The sequence below is a fragment of the Semicossyphus pulcher genome, unplaced genomic scaffold (assembly GCF_022749685.1).
Source record: "Semicossyphus pulcher isolate SPU_LCO1_2020_fin unplaced genomic scaffold, fSemPul1.0.p SCAF_1, whole genome shotgun sequence".
Taxonomy (NCBI): Eukaryota; Metazoa; Chordata; class Actinopteri; order Labriformes; family Labridae; genus Semicossyphus; species Semicossyphus pulcher.
The window spans coordinates 9,968,487-9,981,470 of NW_027211603.1; the positions used below are offsets into that span (position 1 = coordinate 9,968,487).

The 12,984-nt window shown below is 41.4% G+C and overlaps 1 protein-coding gene across 1 annotated transcript in view; it reads left to right on the forward strand.

Moving 5' to 3' along the window:
* The first annotated feature begins 420 nt into the window (after positions 1–420).
* Positions 421–12,984, forward strand: part of pde8a (phosphodiesterase 8A) — a 49,626-nt gene continuing 37,062 nt past the window's right edge. Inside the window, exon 1 of the mRNA XM_069685764.1 lies at positions 421–1,838. Within this exon, the coding sequence (XP_069541865.1) occupies positions 1,686–1,838 (153 nt within the window). The 5' untranslated portion in view covers positions 421–1,685. The remainder of the gene's footprint in view (positions 1,839–12,984) is intronic.

The window sequence follows — 12,984 nt, forward strand, 5'->3', positions numbered from 1 at the left end:
TGCGCGATTTAAAATGTACTTAATTTTGGCCCAAGTGGTGTTCCATAGCCTTGACATTCGACTAAATATGTTTTACGGGGTGTTCACAAACGTTCAACAACCACAGTGATTAAGACTTATTTTGCAGCAGACCAAGCCGTGAAAAACTCACCAAAATCCCCTTTCGCGCGGTTGGTATGTGATATCTGTGGAAAATGTTGAGACAGAGCACCAGCAGCAGCTCTCTGCTCCTCTGTGAGAGCTTTATTTCCTGCTTTCAAAGTTCCCACGGAAAACGGAGGACCACCCAGCGGCGCAGAGCACGACGCCGATTAGCTGCGCCGAGCTCATTTGCATTAACGTCAGTAAAGGCTGTAGGTCAATCCTTGCGGGTGCTTTTATTGGATGTGCCGCTGTCAAGCAGTGCTGAAGAATTGGAAGGGCAAACGCCAGAAAAGGCAGAGAAAAGACAAACATAAAATCAGCATTATGTAGCTCGATCCTGCCTTACCTCCGCGCGCGTCAACCGTTGACGATCCTGCCGTCCCTGATTTCAGATCCGAAACTTGTGGACACGGAGCGGTCTTGTTTCTTTTCTTTTTTTTCTTTTTTTAAAGATTTTTTTTCTCTGTGTGTCTCTCTGTGAAGCGGCTGCATTCTCCAGAGGTGGTACCTCCACATATTACAAGCTGACAGCCTCTACATCCTTTTTTCCTCCTACAGAATGAGAGAAAAATCGCGGATCCTGGTAACACTGTAGCCAATTGCACCCGGGTTTGGACCTCTTATACCAGGCGGATCATCCTCAACCGGGCAGCGGATGCCTGAATGGAGAATACAAGCCATCCACCAAGATTTCCCCGCTTCCTAAATCGGTGAATTTGTCCTGTTAAATGGAGTATTCTGCCGGACTACATGACATTATGTTTGACGGAGGGTGTTTGACATCGGAGCGAGTGTCCAGAATAACAGCCTGCAGTGTGAATATTTCAGCCTGTTGATGATGAACTGCTCAGGACTGGAGCAAAGTGTCGTGAGAACCGGTTTATGGCCCGTGTCTTGAGCTGGAGGAGTGGGCAACCGGATTGTTTAACAGAGAGAGAAAATAAGCATCATTTTTGATGGCTCCGGGGTGGGGGAGGACGACTACACATGAAACCCTGGACACAAAATATGGATAAAACTATTGCATGAAGCAGGCGAGGGGGGACTGCATGGTTTGTGTGTGTGTGCGTGTGTGTTTCTTTCAGGCCTACTTGATAACAGTGAAGTTGAGGAGAAATGAGAAAATGGTGATGTGGTACGAAGAAGGCTTGAAGAGGAGCCGGAGTGTGGGATAAAATCGTCTGAGCAGCCCTGCTGAAGAATAACGGAATCCAAGTTTTCGAGGATAAGACAGCTGCTTTGATTAAACATCTCCAATTAAGTTCATGTGAAAAAGCAGAGGGAGGAAATCAGCTTCCTGGTTGGGGGGGTGGGGGATAGAAAGATATATTATTCATGCCTTGTGTCAGAGAAACTGGAGGACTGGCTTTGCTGTGGCCTAGATGATACATATATATGTATTTATATATATATTTAAAAACATGAAACCCTGAGGAGGAAGAGTGGACCTTAAAAACACTAACAGAGAGGGCGAATGACACTCTTGTAGCCTCAAAGTAAAGCACTTGCGCAAAAAGAAGAAGGCTGAAGTGGGCTGAAGCATGGGCTGTGCTTCAAGTATTCATATCTCTGATAGGGTGGTCTACCACAGTGGAAAAGAGTCCGAGGATTCCCACTCACCCCAGCAGACTAATACCACTCAGCATCAAGGAAATCCTGCCTCGGGACTACCCCTGAAACCCCCGAGCTGCAAGGTGAGGTACACACACTCATTACATTTACAGAGACACAAAAAACGAACTGTGTGTGAGGGTGAGGAGTGTGTGTTTGTGAGGGTGTTACATAAAGTTTTTCTGCACTAGGCCTCTTTTCTATCACAGAAAGAACTATATGTTTCTTAAAATGACGGTTTTAAGGACAAACATCTGCCAAAAACAAAGACAAAATGTACTTTAGATTTCAGGGCAAAAACATTTAAGCCACTATACGTTTAAGCACAACAGGCACAGCCTTCATTTTGTAGTTTATTTTGTGACAAAAATATTGCATTTAAAGTCCCTTCAAACTAAAAATGTTCGTGCTTGACATTTTGTATTTAAATTTGAGAAACTAGGCCACAATACACTCACTCAGTGAAAGGTCACGGGGTCACAGGCCTCCACACTAACCTGCCATATTGTTCCCTTTGTAGTTTTATGTAATAGTTTGGATAAAGCACACATTTGTTCAGTCTTCAGTCGCTCCATGTGTATTTTGTACTTTATAGGACAGAAATCGAAGCGTGAAGCTCTGACATCTGCTGCCAAACACGTTTCCCTTTCAGTTGACACAGCTTTGGCCTCTGCTTCACCTTTCTACCAGTTAAGCTTCTCTGTGATTTGTCCTCTGTTATCGAGGCCTGTACTTTGTGTGTTTCTTGCGTAAAGTGAGAGGTCATTTATAGAAGCATTTAACTGTATATGCGACGGGAATATCTGAATGGAAAGTAGGTGTCGTTACTGAAAAGGATCGAGTGACATAATAGCGAAAAGTTTGCCATCAGTGTGTTACATCATCGCAAAAAATAACAGTCCCATTTGTGTATTGGCCCACAAATAATAACACTAACAGAGGATAACAAAATGTGCGGCGCCTGCTTGTTTGCAGGGACTTAATAGGTGTTTCTAATCAAGATGATGATGATTTTTGGTATTATTTGACATTTATGGATTGTGTAAGAGGTTACATACGTGCGACCTGTCAGTATAATTCAGATTAACAGTTTGTTGGGAGGAAGAACTGAGAAGTAAAGGTCCTGGTTTTCATGTGTGCAAAAGGCCTCATTACGTTAATGTAGAGGACTTAAGGAGCTGCACATTGATAATATATGCAAGGGAAGCTCTGACTGTAATGTTTGTATGTGCATCTGCAGGCGAGTGCAAACACAAAACGTCAGTAAAAAAAAAAAAGAAAAAAGTGTGATCTTGTGAATTTAATAGTGCGTCTGTGTGTTGTTTTTTTCCCTGAGTATGTGTGCGTTTGTCTGACAGACCGCAGGCTATTTGAGGGGCCTCTGTCAAGCTGAATTTTGTGGCCAAATGTCAGCGCTGGCTGCAGTGAGAAGTCAGTGTGACAGATGCCCCCACGTCGAGACGCCCACTGTGCTTTTGATTGAATTAGTCCCCTGATTGAGTTAGACTAATGGTATACAAATCTCCTTCAGATGGAAATGGTTAATCCCTGCTCTGTAAGGTGTCATCTTTAATGTCCTCTGTGGTCGGCCCCAGTGCGCGGCAGCGGTTTCATCTTACAATGTAAAGAAAAGTCAGTTATAGCCGCCCTCATCAAAAATCATGTGTGCATCACCTCTCCCGTGATGCATTCAAGGCTCAGTGAAACATAACGCCGCTGCTTGTTGAAGCTCTTTTGATTTTTTCTTTTTTCTCCCTTTAAGAGATCAATAACTGCCATTTGCGTGCAGGCACAAACTGGATTTAATAATGCCTTTTTCAGTTTTGCTTTTCATCTGGAATATATTTGGGAATGGAAACTTTTATGAGATGTCTCCTTTTTTATTTAAAAAAAGTAGAGCTGTACCAGACCCTTGTACGTTTCAGTGAAGCAAACCCAAAACAATAAGACCAATAATCTTTTTATTGATTGACAGAAACTTAATCTGCAAAGTCTCAGTCTCTGCTTTTAGCTCTTTAAATGTGCAGATTTGTTGCTTTTCTTTATCTTACATTGCTGTAAACTGAATATATTTGGGTTTTTGATTGTTGGTCGGACAAAACAAACTATTCTAAGATGTATTCTAAGATTATGTAAGAGAAAAAATTGTGACTTTGCACTATTTTTAGACCTAACGATGAGGATATTATTGGCAGATTTATTAATAATGAAAATAATCATAATTTGCAAACCTAGTAGAATATGCAGTGTAATAGATCTCAAACAGGTTGCCTGTCTAATTAATACATAGTTCGTTTTTAGTCTCATTTTCCATGTTTGTGACAATGACAATAATCAGCCACATCTCCTCACACAGCAGCGGCAGTGAAGTGCTCAAGCTTAGCCTCTTGCAGAACTTAATTTAGTAAATATAAAACTGGGCTGTATCTTTGCTCACACTTGTCGTGCGCATGTGCAGGTGTCCACAGTGTGAGAAAGATTCAATACAAGTTTGGGAGTGTGATGTGAGTCTTTGTCAAGGCTATGTTACCATCTGGGGTTCTCCGGCGATGATAAGGCTCAAGTACAAGGTCTTGTGATTGTGGGCATTTAGTGTGTCTGTGTGTGCGTGTGTGTGTGTGTGACCAAACAGACAGAGAAAGACCTCAGCCAAACACAACACCATTTATCTGGCCTTGACTCTTCCAGTCTGCTTCACCCCCCACTCAAGGAAATCAAGTAGCTCTCTCCCCTCCCTGAAAGGCGAACGTCGAGTCAGTTTTACCGTTACCTTTTACCGTTAAAGGGCAATAAAAGGTGCTAAGCTCATAAGTATCTGCAGAGTGAAACCATCTGATTCCAGCCTCTGCATGCATTTACATAAGTGGTGGAATCACTCAGCCCTACCTCAGACTTCCTCCATTTAAACCCTCCCATCCCCAGCAGTGACGACGCACACAGGGTTGCTTTTCTAAACTGAAGCTCCACTCGGGGAAACACTCAACTGTTGCTGACTCGCATGACTTAAAAAGTCTCTGAAGCAAACGCCTCATGTGACACATCGTACTTTTAAAGAGCGCGAAGGAAGATATGATACACCGGTGACCTGGGCAGCCTCTCCCCATTTGTGCCATTTCTCTCCCGCTGTTTTTGTGTGTCCTCTCTGGTCAGTAGTGCGTGTGTGTGTGTGTGTGTGTGTGTGTTTAGTCTAAGTCTAGAGTCATTGGGTAATTTATTCCAGAGGAGGGCAAAGGCTCAGCATAGTGATGAATTAATCCACTGTGCTTTTTCTGCCGGCTGAGAGGAGGGAGACTGATATTGCCTCTTTTTCTTTCTCTCTCTCTTCCACTTTCTCTCATCAAACTTTCTCTGTTCTTCCCTTTTTTGTTGCTATTTCTCTATACAAACTCTTGTTCGGAAATGTCACACTCCAACCGTCCAATATTCATTCATACATCACTGCTATTTTTACCGTCACAATGCCGTTTATGATTTAACACACAGTAGGAGCGGTCTCCCTCTGCGCGCCCATAGAAATGCTAACGTTCATCTGACTTCAATGGCCCTGCTGTTGTCTTTGTCTTGACAGCTGCTGATTGGATCGAGTGCCGGACTCTGCTTATCTGTGTCTATCAAGGATGTCATGTGTATATGTACAATGGGCTTTTATAGCTCAGAGCATGGCACTAACCTCTGGCACGCTGCCATAGTTAGCAGTTTGATTCTCACAGGGGAGAAGTTGTGACGATACACAGACGAAAACATCAACACGAACCCCACATGTATGTCAAAGGAATAGTTTACGTTGTGTACTTGTTTCTTGCCAAGAGTTACATAAGAAGAGAGATACTTATCTTATGGCGGTACGCTAAATATGTAACCGGAACCAGCAGCCAGTTAGCTTAGCTTAGCACAAGGACGGGAAGTTCTACCATCAGGGCGACTTTATGATTAACCTGCTTTTAAAACTAACCGCTAATTTTAATCATTCATCCCCTCTGCAATCAGAAGGTTAAAGGATCTATAGGTTTTCTTTCTTTATCATTATTTATTTAACCTTTATTTTACCCTTCCCATTAAGACACAAAATCAACAGTTGAATCCAGGCCAAGAGAGCAGTAAGAAAAGTTTTACATTACAAGCACCAGATTATAACAAGCAGAAAACTGTATCTAACAGTGAATCAGCATTTATTATGTTACTCATTTATCAATAAATTATATATTTATCAATTATTATTTTGAGATCTGATTCCACATTTAACCACTGTTATACATTTTATTTGATGTGTGTGTGTCGCTGTATTTTGTTATGGTTTTAGATAGATAGAGATAGACCTTTGTAGTCATTGCAGAGCACGAGTACAATACCACGAAATTAGATGTCTGTCCTTAACAGTATTGCACATTTGCGCCCCCCTTAATATTGCACACACACACCATATTGCACATTTGCTTGTGGATGATAGTATAAGCTGCGCCAAACAAGCTCCCACGAGCTGGATTGATAAAGTTATTGTTCGATTTTTTAAAATGGATTTATAGACTAGCATGGCTCTGCCCTCTTCAGCTTTTTGCTGAGTTATTTGCAGGCTAAAAAGTAGTAAAAGTAGTGGTACACCTGTCAGTTGTTGCAACACTTGTATGTCTTAATCAAACAAGATAAAACACTAGTTTTATAGTAAACTTTATAGCTTATGGTGAGCAAATATTGTAACTTTGCACAAGGCTAGGCTAGCTGTCAATGCACAGCAAAGCTAAACAGCTGTGGCTGTAGCTTCATATTTTACAGACACGAGATTGGCATCAATCAACTGATTGAGCCCTTGAAAAGAAAGCGAATAAGCATATTTCTCTAAATGTTGAGTTTGTCTTTGTTTCATTTTCAACAGTAAAAGGAAGACACTTTTTAAACTTCACTGACATCAAAGGAAACTTCACAAACCACTTGAAAAACCTTAAAGTATGACTTCAGCTGTAAATCATGTTTATTTAAACAAGACGTCAGCCGCAGTGTGACTGTGTTTCCCTTCCTGTCTGCAGTGTCTGCCGGGGCAGTAAGAGGGTAATTTTTTGTGTTGCCTTGTCATTTATGTCCACTGGAACATGAGGAGGAGCAGGAGGACTTTAGAGGAAGTGAGACGGGGCCCACGGAGCATCCACAGTCCTGTTTTCGATGTCATGCGTTCAAACTGTATTTCTACGTTTGATTTCCTAGAACCAATCTACTCTTGAGCACCAAGCAGCTCCAATTCTTGTTATAATGACACCAAAGTCTCCCTCTGCTGACACGGTGAGCGCTGACCCTGTGTAGAAATCAAATTAGGATAACATAATAAATCCCTTTGTCACCCTGAGTGTAGATACAGTGGCTCTCTTCATCTCAGGGAGCCCGCTCACAGATGAGGTGTCAATTGGGTGCATCTACTTATGAAACAGAACCTCCCATTGTTTTAGAAATAGTCTTAACAAATAAGGCCACATTTAAAGCTCGTTCTGCTCCCCCTCCAGGTTAAGAATTTAGTATCATAAGGTCAGCATGTGATAGTTTCATGAGATTACGGAAACAGTATTCTTCCATAACAAGGAGCTACAAGTGTTTGCTCTGCAGCCGCGCGCTCTGTTCTCTTTCAGGAGCTCACAGGAATGCAGATGTGAGTGCGACCAGGTCCACCACCGGTGGATGTTAAAGCTCCTCCTCAGACGTGTCTATCCCAATTTCCTAGCTTTCTAAGATGTGAGCATCTGCAGGTGTCTTAGTGTCATGCTACCGTGTTTCAGATGTGGCTTCCTGCCCCATACATGTAGACTTTTAGGTCTGGAGACGGTCAGTGTGAGAGATAGTCAAAGGCCTCACGCGTGCAGTTGAGTTTTATTTAGACAGTCGGCTTTTGCATTGTAATCTCTACCGCTGCTACTAAAGTAACCTGTTAATAAATACATTAGTCACTTTGTCCTGAAAGGGAAATTGGTCCGGAAGTGAGACTAAAATACAAGATTATTGAAGAACGCAAAGCACAAGATATAAAAACAAATTAAAATGTAGAAACAGACACGAGATTAAATTATTAATCCTTAAATTATCATTTCTTTGGCAACCTTTCCCCCGAGGATTTAATAAAGACATGCTGTCACTTTTTCATGTCACACATAACTTTTGGTGGAACCTTTGGTGTGACACAGTTCTCATCAGAAATCTTCTCTATCAGCAACAAAAGGGAAGCTGTAATCCCAGAGGAAAACATACTGCTATCATAAACCACAGACCATCTCAGTCAAATATCATGCGCACAACATACAAGACAGCAACTGGATGTTTACATTAAGACATGAATCAATGTCTTAGAAACTTTCTTTTTAACCCCTTATGAGGCGTAAACTAAAAAGCCATATGGTCAAAGGCACCACCAACATCCCCAAAGCTCCCTAATCAACGCCTGCTTTATAGTTTGTTTATCTGTATATAAATCAAATGGTAAATGGACTGTACTTATATAGCTCTTTTCTAGTCTTCTTTTACACTACATGTCACATTCAGTCATTCACACACACTTTCACACACTGATGGCAAAGGCCTAAATCTCCAATCAGGATCTAAAGGCATTCCTACACCAAAGACTGTGCCTTCAGGAGCAATTTGGGGTTTAGTGTCTTGCCCAAGGACACTTCGACATGTGACTGTAGCAGTCAGAGATCGAATCCCCAACCTACCGATTGAGAAACGACCGACTCTACCACTGAGCCACAGCCGCCCAGACAAATCAAAGTGTAAACTGTCGCGCTGTAGTTTGGCGGAGGGTTATGGGCCGAATTATTCCTTGGCCCGAGGCAGTGACTTTCTGGAGTCTTGAGGTTTCCCCAATAAAACCAAATGTTCTTTTTGTTATACTTAGGTTGTGTAAAGATAAAATGTAAATGTTGATTCGTTTAGACAGAGTCAGGATGGCCATTTTCTCCTGAAGCCAAGCTAAACTTTTTACCTTAAAGACATGACATTACTTTTTTTGACTCCCTTACAAAGGTGTCAGAGTTTCTTTTAAGGTGTACATGACCGTGCTGTGACAAAAAGTCCATTTAAATTCTTTAAAAGAGAGTTCCTTAGAGTTTTTTTATGTGATTTGATGTCTACATGTTCAGTGTTTCCCACAGGATTTTTTGAGACTATGTGGGGTGGACTCTGATCCCTCTAGGGGGGTCCATGGTCCCACGTAATAAAATTTTTGTACATTTTAAAGTTAAATGGAACAATCTGGTACACTTTGAGACAAACAGTAAGAGGCTAGAAATGTGGGCTCTTGTAAACAAATTGGTTGTATAGATATGAATGATGCGAGTCTGACACCCCCATGAAAAAGTAAATAAAGTTAAGTTGGAGTGACACGTTGCTTTATTGATACAAATAAACATGTGGCCTGTAGTTGCGTTACTTATACGTTATGTCGTCTACCATGTTTAAATGTATGTTTAATCAGTGCAATCAGCTCAGTGACGGTAACTTTTGGAAACGAAATCTTGCTGTATCCCACTTCCTGTCGTCCCACACATCCTGACGCCGTGTGTGCGCTGCAAGTGTAGCCGCTAAAGTAAACAGTACATCCGGTCCGCTACCAGCCCGTATCTGTAGCCACAGCGTTAACCAGCACTGTGACGAGGTGCTGCTGATAACGGCACGCACATCCAAAGCTGCCACGCGTAATTAAAAGCCTGCCTCGAAAGCAAGCCTGATCATCCCGCTAACATTACATTGCGTGCTTGTTTACAGTTTACAGGCAGGTGACACAGACTGCATGCTCAGCGGTCAGTTCACTCTGTGCTCTGATGAAGAGCTGCACTGATGTGATGTCAGACAGACTTTTTTTGTAGATTAGTGATGGAAAACGAGAAAATGGCGAGTACACCTTTTGCACCGAGCAACAATAAAGTAGCAGCTTGACGTGTTTCACTTAATTTGCACAAATGTTTTCGGTTCATTATGAAACTGCGGCGGGACAAATTAGACTATGGCGGGCCGCCTAGGTAATTAATGGGAAACAGTTTCCCTGTTCAAAGAGCACCTCAGTTAGCGCTTTCTTAGCATTCCCACAATGTTGAACTATTCCTTCGTGGACTGCTGGGAAAAAGTCAGAATACAACAGATTATTTATCACATTTTTTGTGAGTAATATTCATGCTTTGGCACCACGTTTCAGATTGTCAGATTCAGATTCTCTTGTCTTTTTCCTGTCACCCTCTGTTAAGTTGTAGCACCACAACCTTCTACAGCTTTAGATTTTCTTTTCCATGTGAAAGCACCCTCAGATCCTGCAGTGTCGTCATGTGCATACCCTCCATAGGATCTCCAAAGGTCTGTATCCCACACTTTGGGGTGGTTTTGCAAAGTACAACATGTACAGAACACACCATCATTGTTCCTCCAGAGGAAGAGTTCATCTGAGAGTCATCTCTCTGGCATATTGTCACAGTGTCCATAGACGTGTTCTTAATCTCCCCTGGAAAAGAGCCTTATGTGGTGGTTGTGGCCTGCTGTAACCTTGTAAAACACAGCTTGCTAACAATGCTAAGAGCCATGGAGTACTCTGGCCATTTTCACGCTACGTCACACCACTGTTCTTACAGCCAGAATAAACTCAAGAGAGGTTGTGTTCAGTAGAAAGACTCTTCCAGAGACCTGATTTACAAAAGCACCAGGTAGATTTAATAACAAATGATGAACCTGATGGGTATTTCTCTGCAAGATTTGGCAGCTGATCTGAAAATATGTTAGAATCAAATTGCTCTGCAGGCTTTGACTTCATTTTGCAGCCTTTCTTCACTAAAGAAGCGCTGAGCAGACAAGAGCCTCAGTGGATTTAAGTGAACAGGCCTGCAGCTTATTGGCTGTAGTAAACACGCAACACACTCATTCACCTGCTGAACAGCGCATTAAGCCAGCAGCGCTCGTCTCCTCCCTCGTTTTAATGGACCAGCTATGACGCAAAACTCTCTGGAGTGCGTCCTGCCTTTTGCTCTGAAGATATACTGTACTCTCCGTTGATATATCCCTCATAAGTTTTACAGGGTAGAGCACAGATGGTGCTCATTGTATTTGTGGTGTGAGGTGTGTGTGTGTTTGTGTGTGTGTGGTTGCAAGGACACATTTTCAGGCTTCACCATATGCAAAAGAAGAAACAAATCATTTTGAATATTGAACTGTAACAGGAGTGTAATACTATGAACACTTCGGGCAGGACATGCAAATTACTTTTGCGGCTAAGATGCAGAAGCAGGAAGTGAGCCTGTCTGCATTGTTCAGCTGAATGACTGAAGTGTTTTTGACATAATGTATATATGTGCGTATTTGCCCGTAACATTTGGTAAAACGAAACAGCCTTTTCCCATCTGTAGGTCAAGATAGGTATATGAAATTTAATCTTAAACATATAATCTCGAGGTTCTCAGTTTTGTTCTATTTGGTGGCACCTTTGGCGGTAAAATGAATACGTCCCAATTTATCCAGACGTCCACGGTTTGCTCCGGTTGTAACTCTTGATTTTCCTCGCTGACGGTCGCTTTCCTTTTTAGACTGTTTGCCTTCATCTGAGCGTTGAATTTGTTGCTTTTTCTTTGGATTTTCACTTATTTTTGAAGTTGTATCTGTAGTCATCCATCTTTTCTTTGTTTGTTCAGCCATAGTAGATTACTGTTTACTCGCAACACTTGCAGAGACCGGAAAAGCAGCTGCTTAGCTCCGCCTACCCTCTCTGGCAGACCAACCACTGCTGGCTGATGGAAAACGCGTCACTAACTGGGCGACGCTTGTTTTTATTTTTTTTCCGCGAATTTGATGTTTTTCCCTGCAAATATCCATAATAATACTTTATACTGCAAATGCAAAAGCTTTCATCAGTGGGCCATAGGCTCAATCACCATTGTGTTACCTCATTCGGCGATAGATAGTGACATTTATTTAAATAAAAATCTTCAAGATTACCGCTGTAATTTGATGTTTGATTTGATTGATATTTACTTTACTTAATACTTAAATATTTTTTTATTTACTTAACAAGGGGGGAAAAAATCTTTTACATTATATATTTTAATACTACATGTAATGTGGCGTTACCTTGATGAAGTTGACTAAAGTTAAATGATGCTACACGTGAGCAAAAACTTTTATTTGAACATGCATTCCCATCTCCATGTAACAAACTTTCACAACAGTTTCTAAGTAATATCCACTTTCTTTTGACCCAGTAGCTGTTAGCCTTCTGTTGCTAAACACATAATGGCATTCAGCTTCTGTATGGGTTGTGATATGTACAGCAGTATAATCTAGGTGGCATTGTTGAAGCCAAAGAAAGCAGGAAATGACTCAATAGAAACTATGACAGTACGTGCCCCATTAAATATAATTGTCATGCACACCAGAAACAATGAAAGATATTTGAACACATGTCATTGTTTAAGAGAAGTGAATCAATAGCTTAAACATTCCTGCACGTCTATTAAAAGCACCTGTGCCATGTATTGTACCTGTCACACCTGCCTGAGTACATTCCTCACAGGTCATTTGTTTGAACTGTGTGTCGTTGTGGTAGCTGTGTGACCAGGAGGGTTGCTTGTTGCTCAATGAAATATTCTTTATTGACCACAATACAAGTTATGTATTTGAGTATTTTATGACTCCTACTATTTTCTGCATACAGTCAGCGTAGTTAAATATATCAGACCCCCAATTACACATAATCATTTGGTCTAAATAATCTATACATGTTAAAGAGGAAGCTTGACATTTGTTTTTGTCAAAGCTTGTCACCTCACAAATTTTACATTCATGTTCTCTCATTCAGTATTTAATCAAACAGTTAGTATTAAAAGAAAATTACGACAATTATAGGGTAGGTTGGGATATTGTGTGGCCCATTGGACGTAATTAAAGGGCCGATATGGTATGATAGCAAGAAGCTCTGCTGTCGAGCTGTCAATATATCTATTAATATCAAGTTAAAGATCAGTATTGAATGTTTGTGATTTTATTTTATAGGAATAAAGTTTAATTAGGACAGCTGAAGAAAATTCAGTAGGTCAGCTGAAGAGAGACAGGAATTGTAGGGAGGGGAGAGTGGGGGGTGACCACGCAGACCGGGAGTCGAACCTGCAATCAGTGTGTTGAGGACTGTAGTCGTTATACAAAGGGCGCCAGCTCTGCCAACTGAGCTAAACCAGCACCCTGATGCTCAGCATTTAAAAAAATTCCACTTTTGTTGCAGAA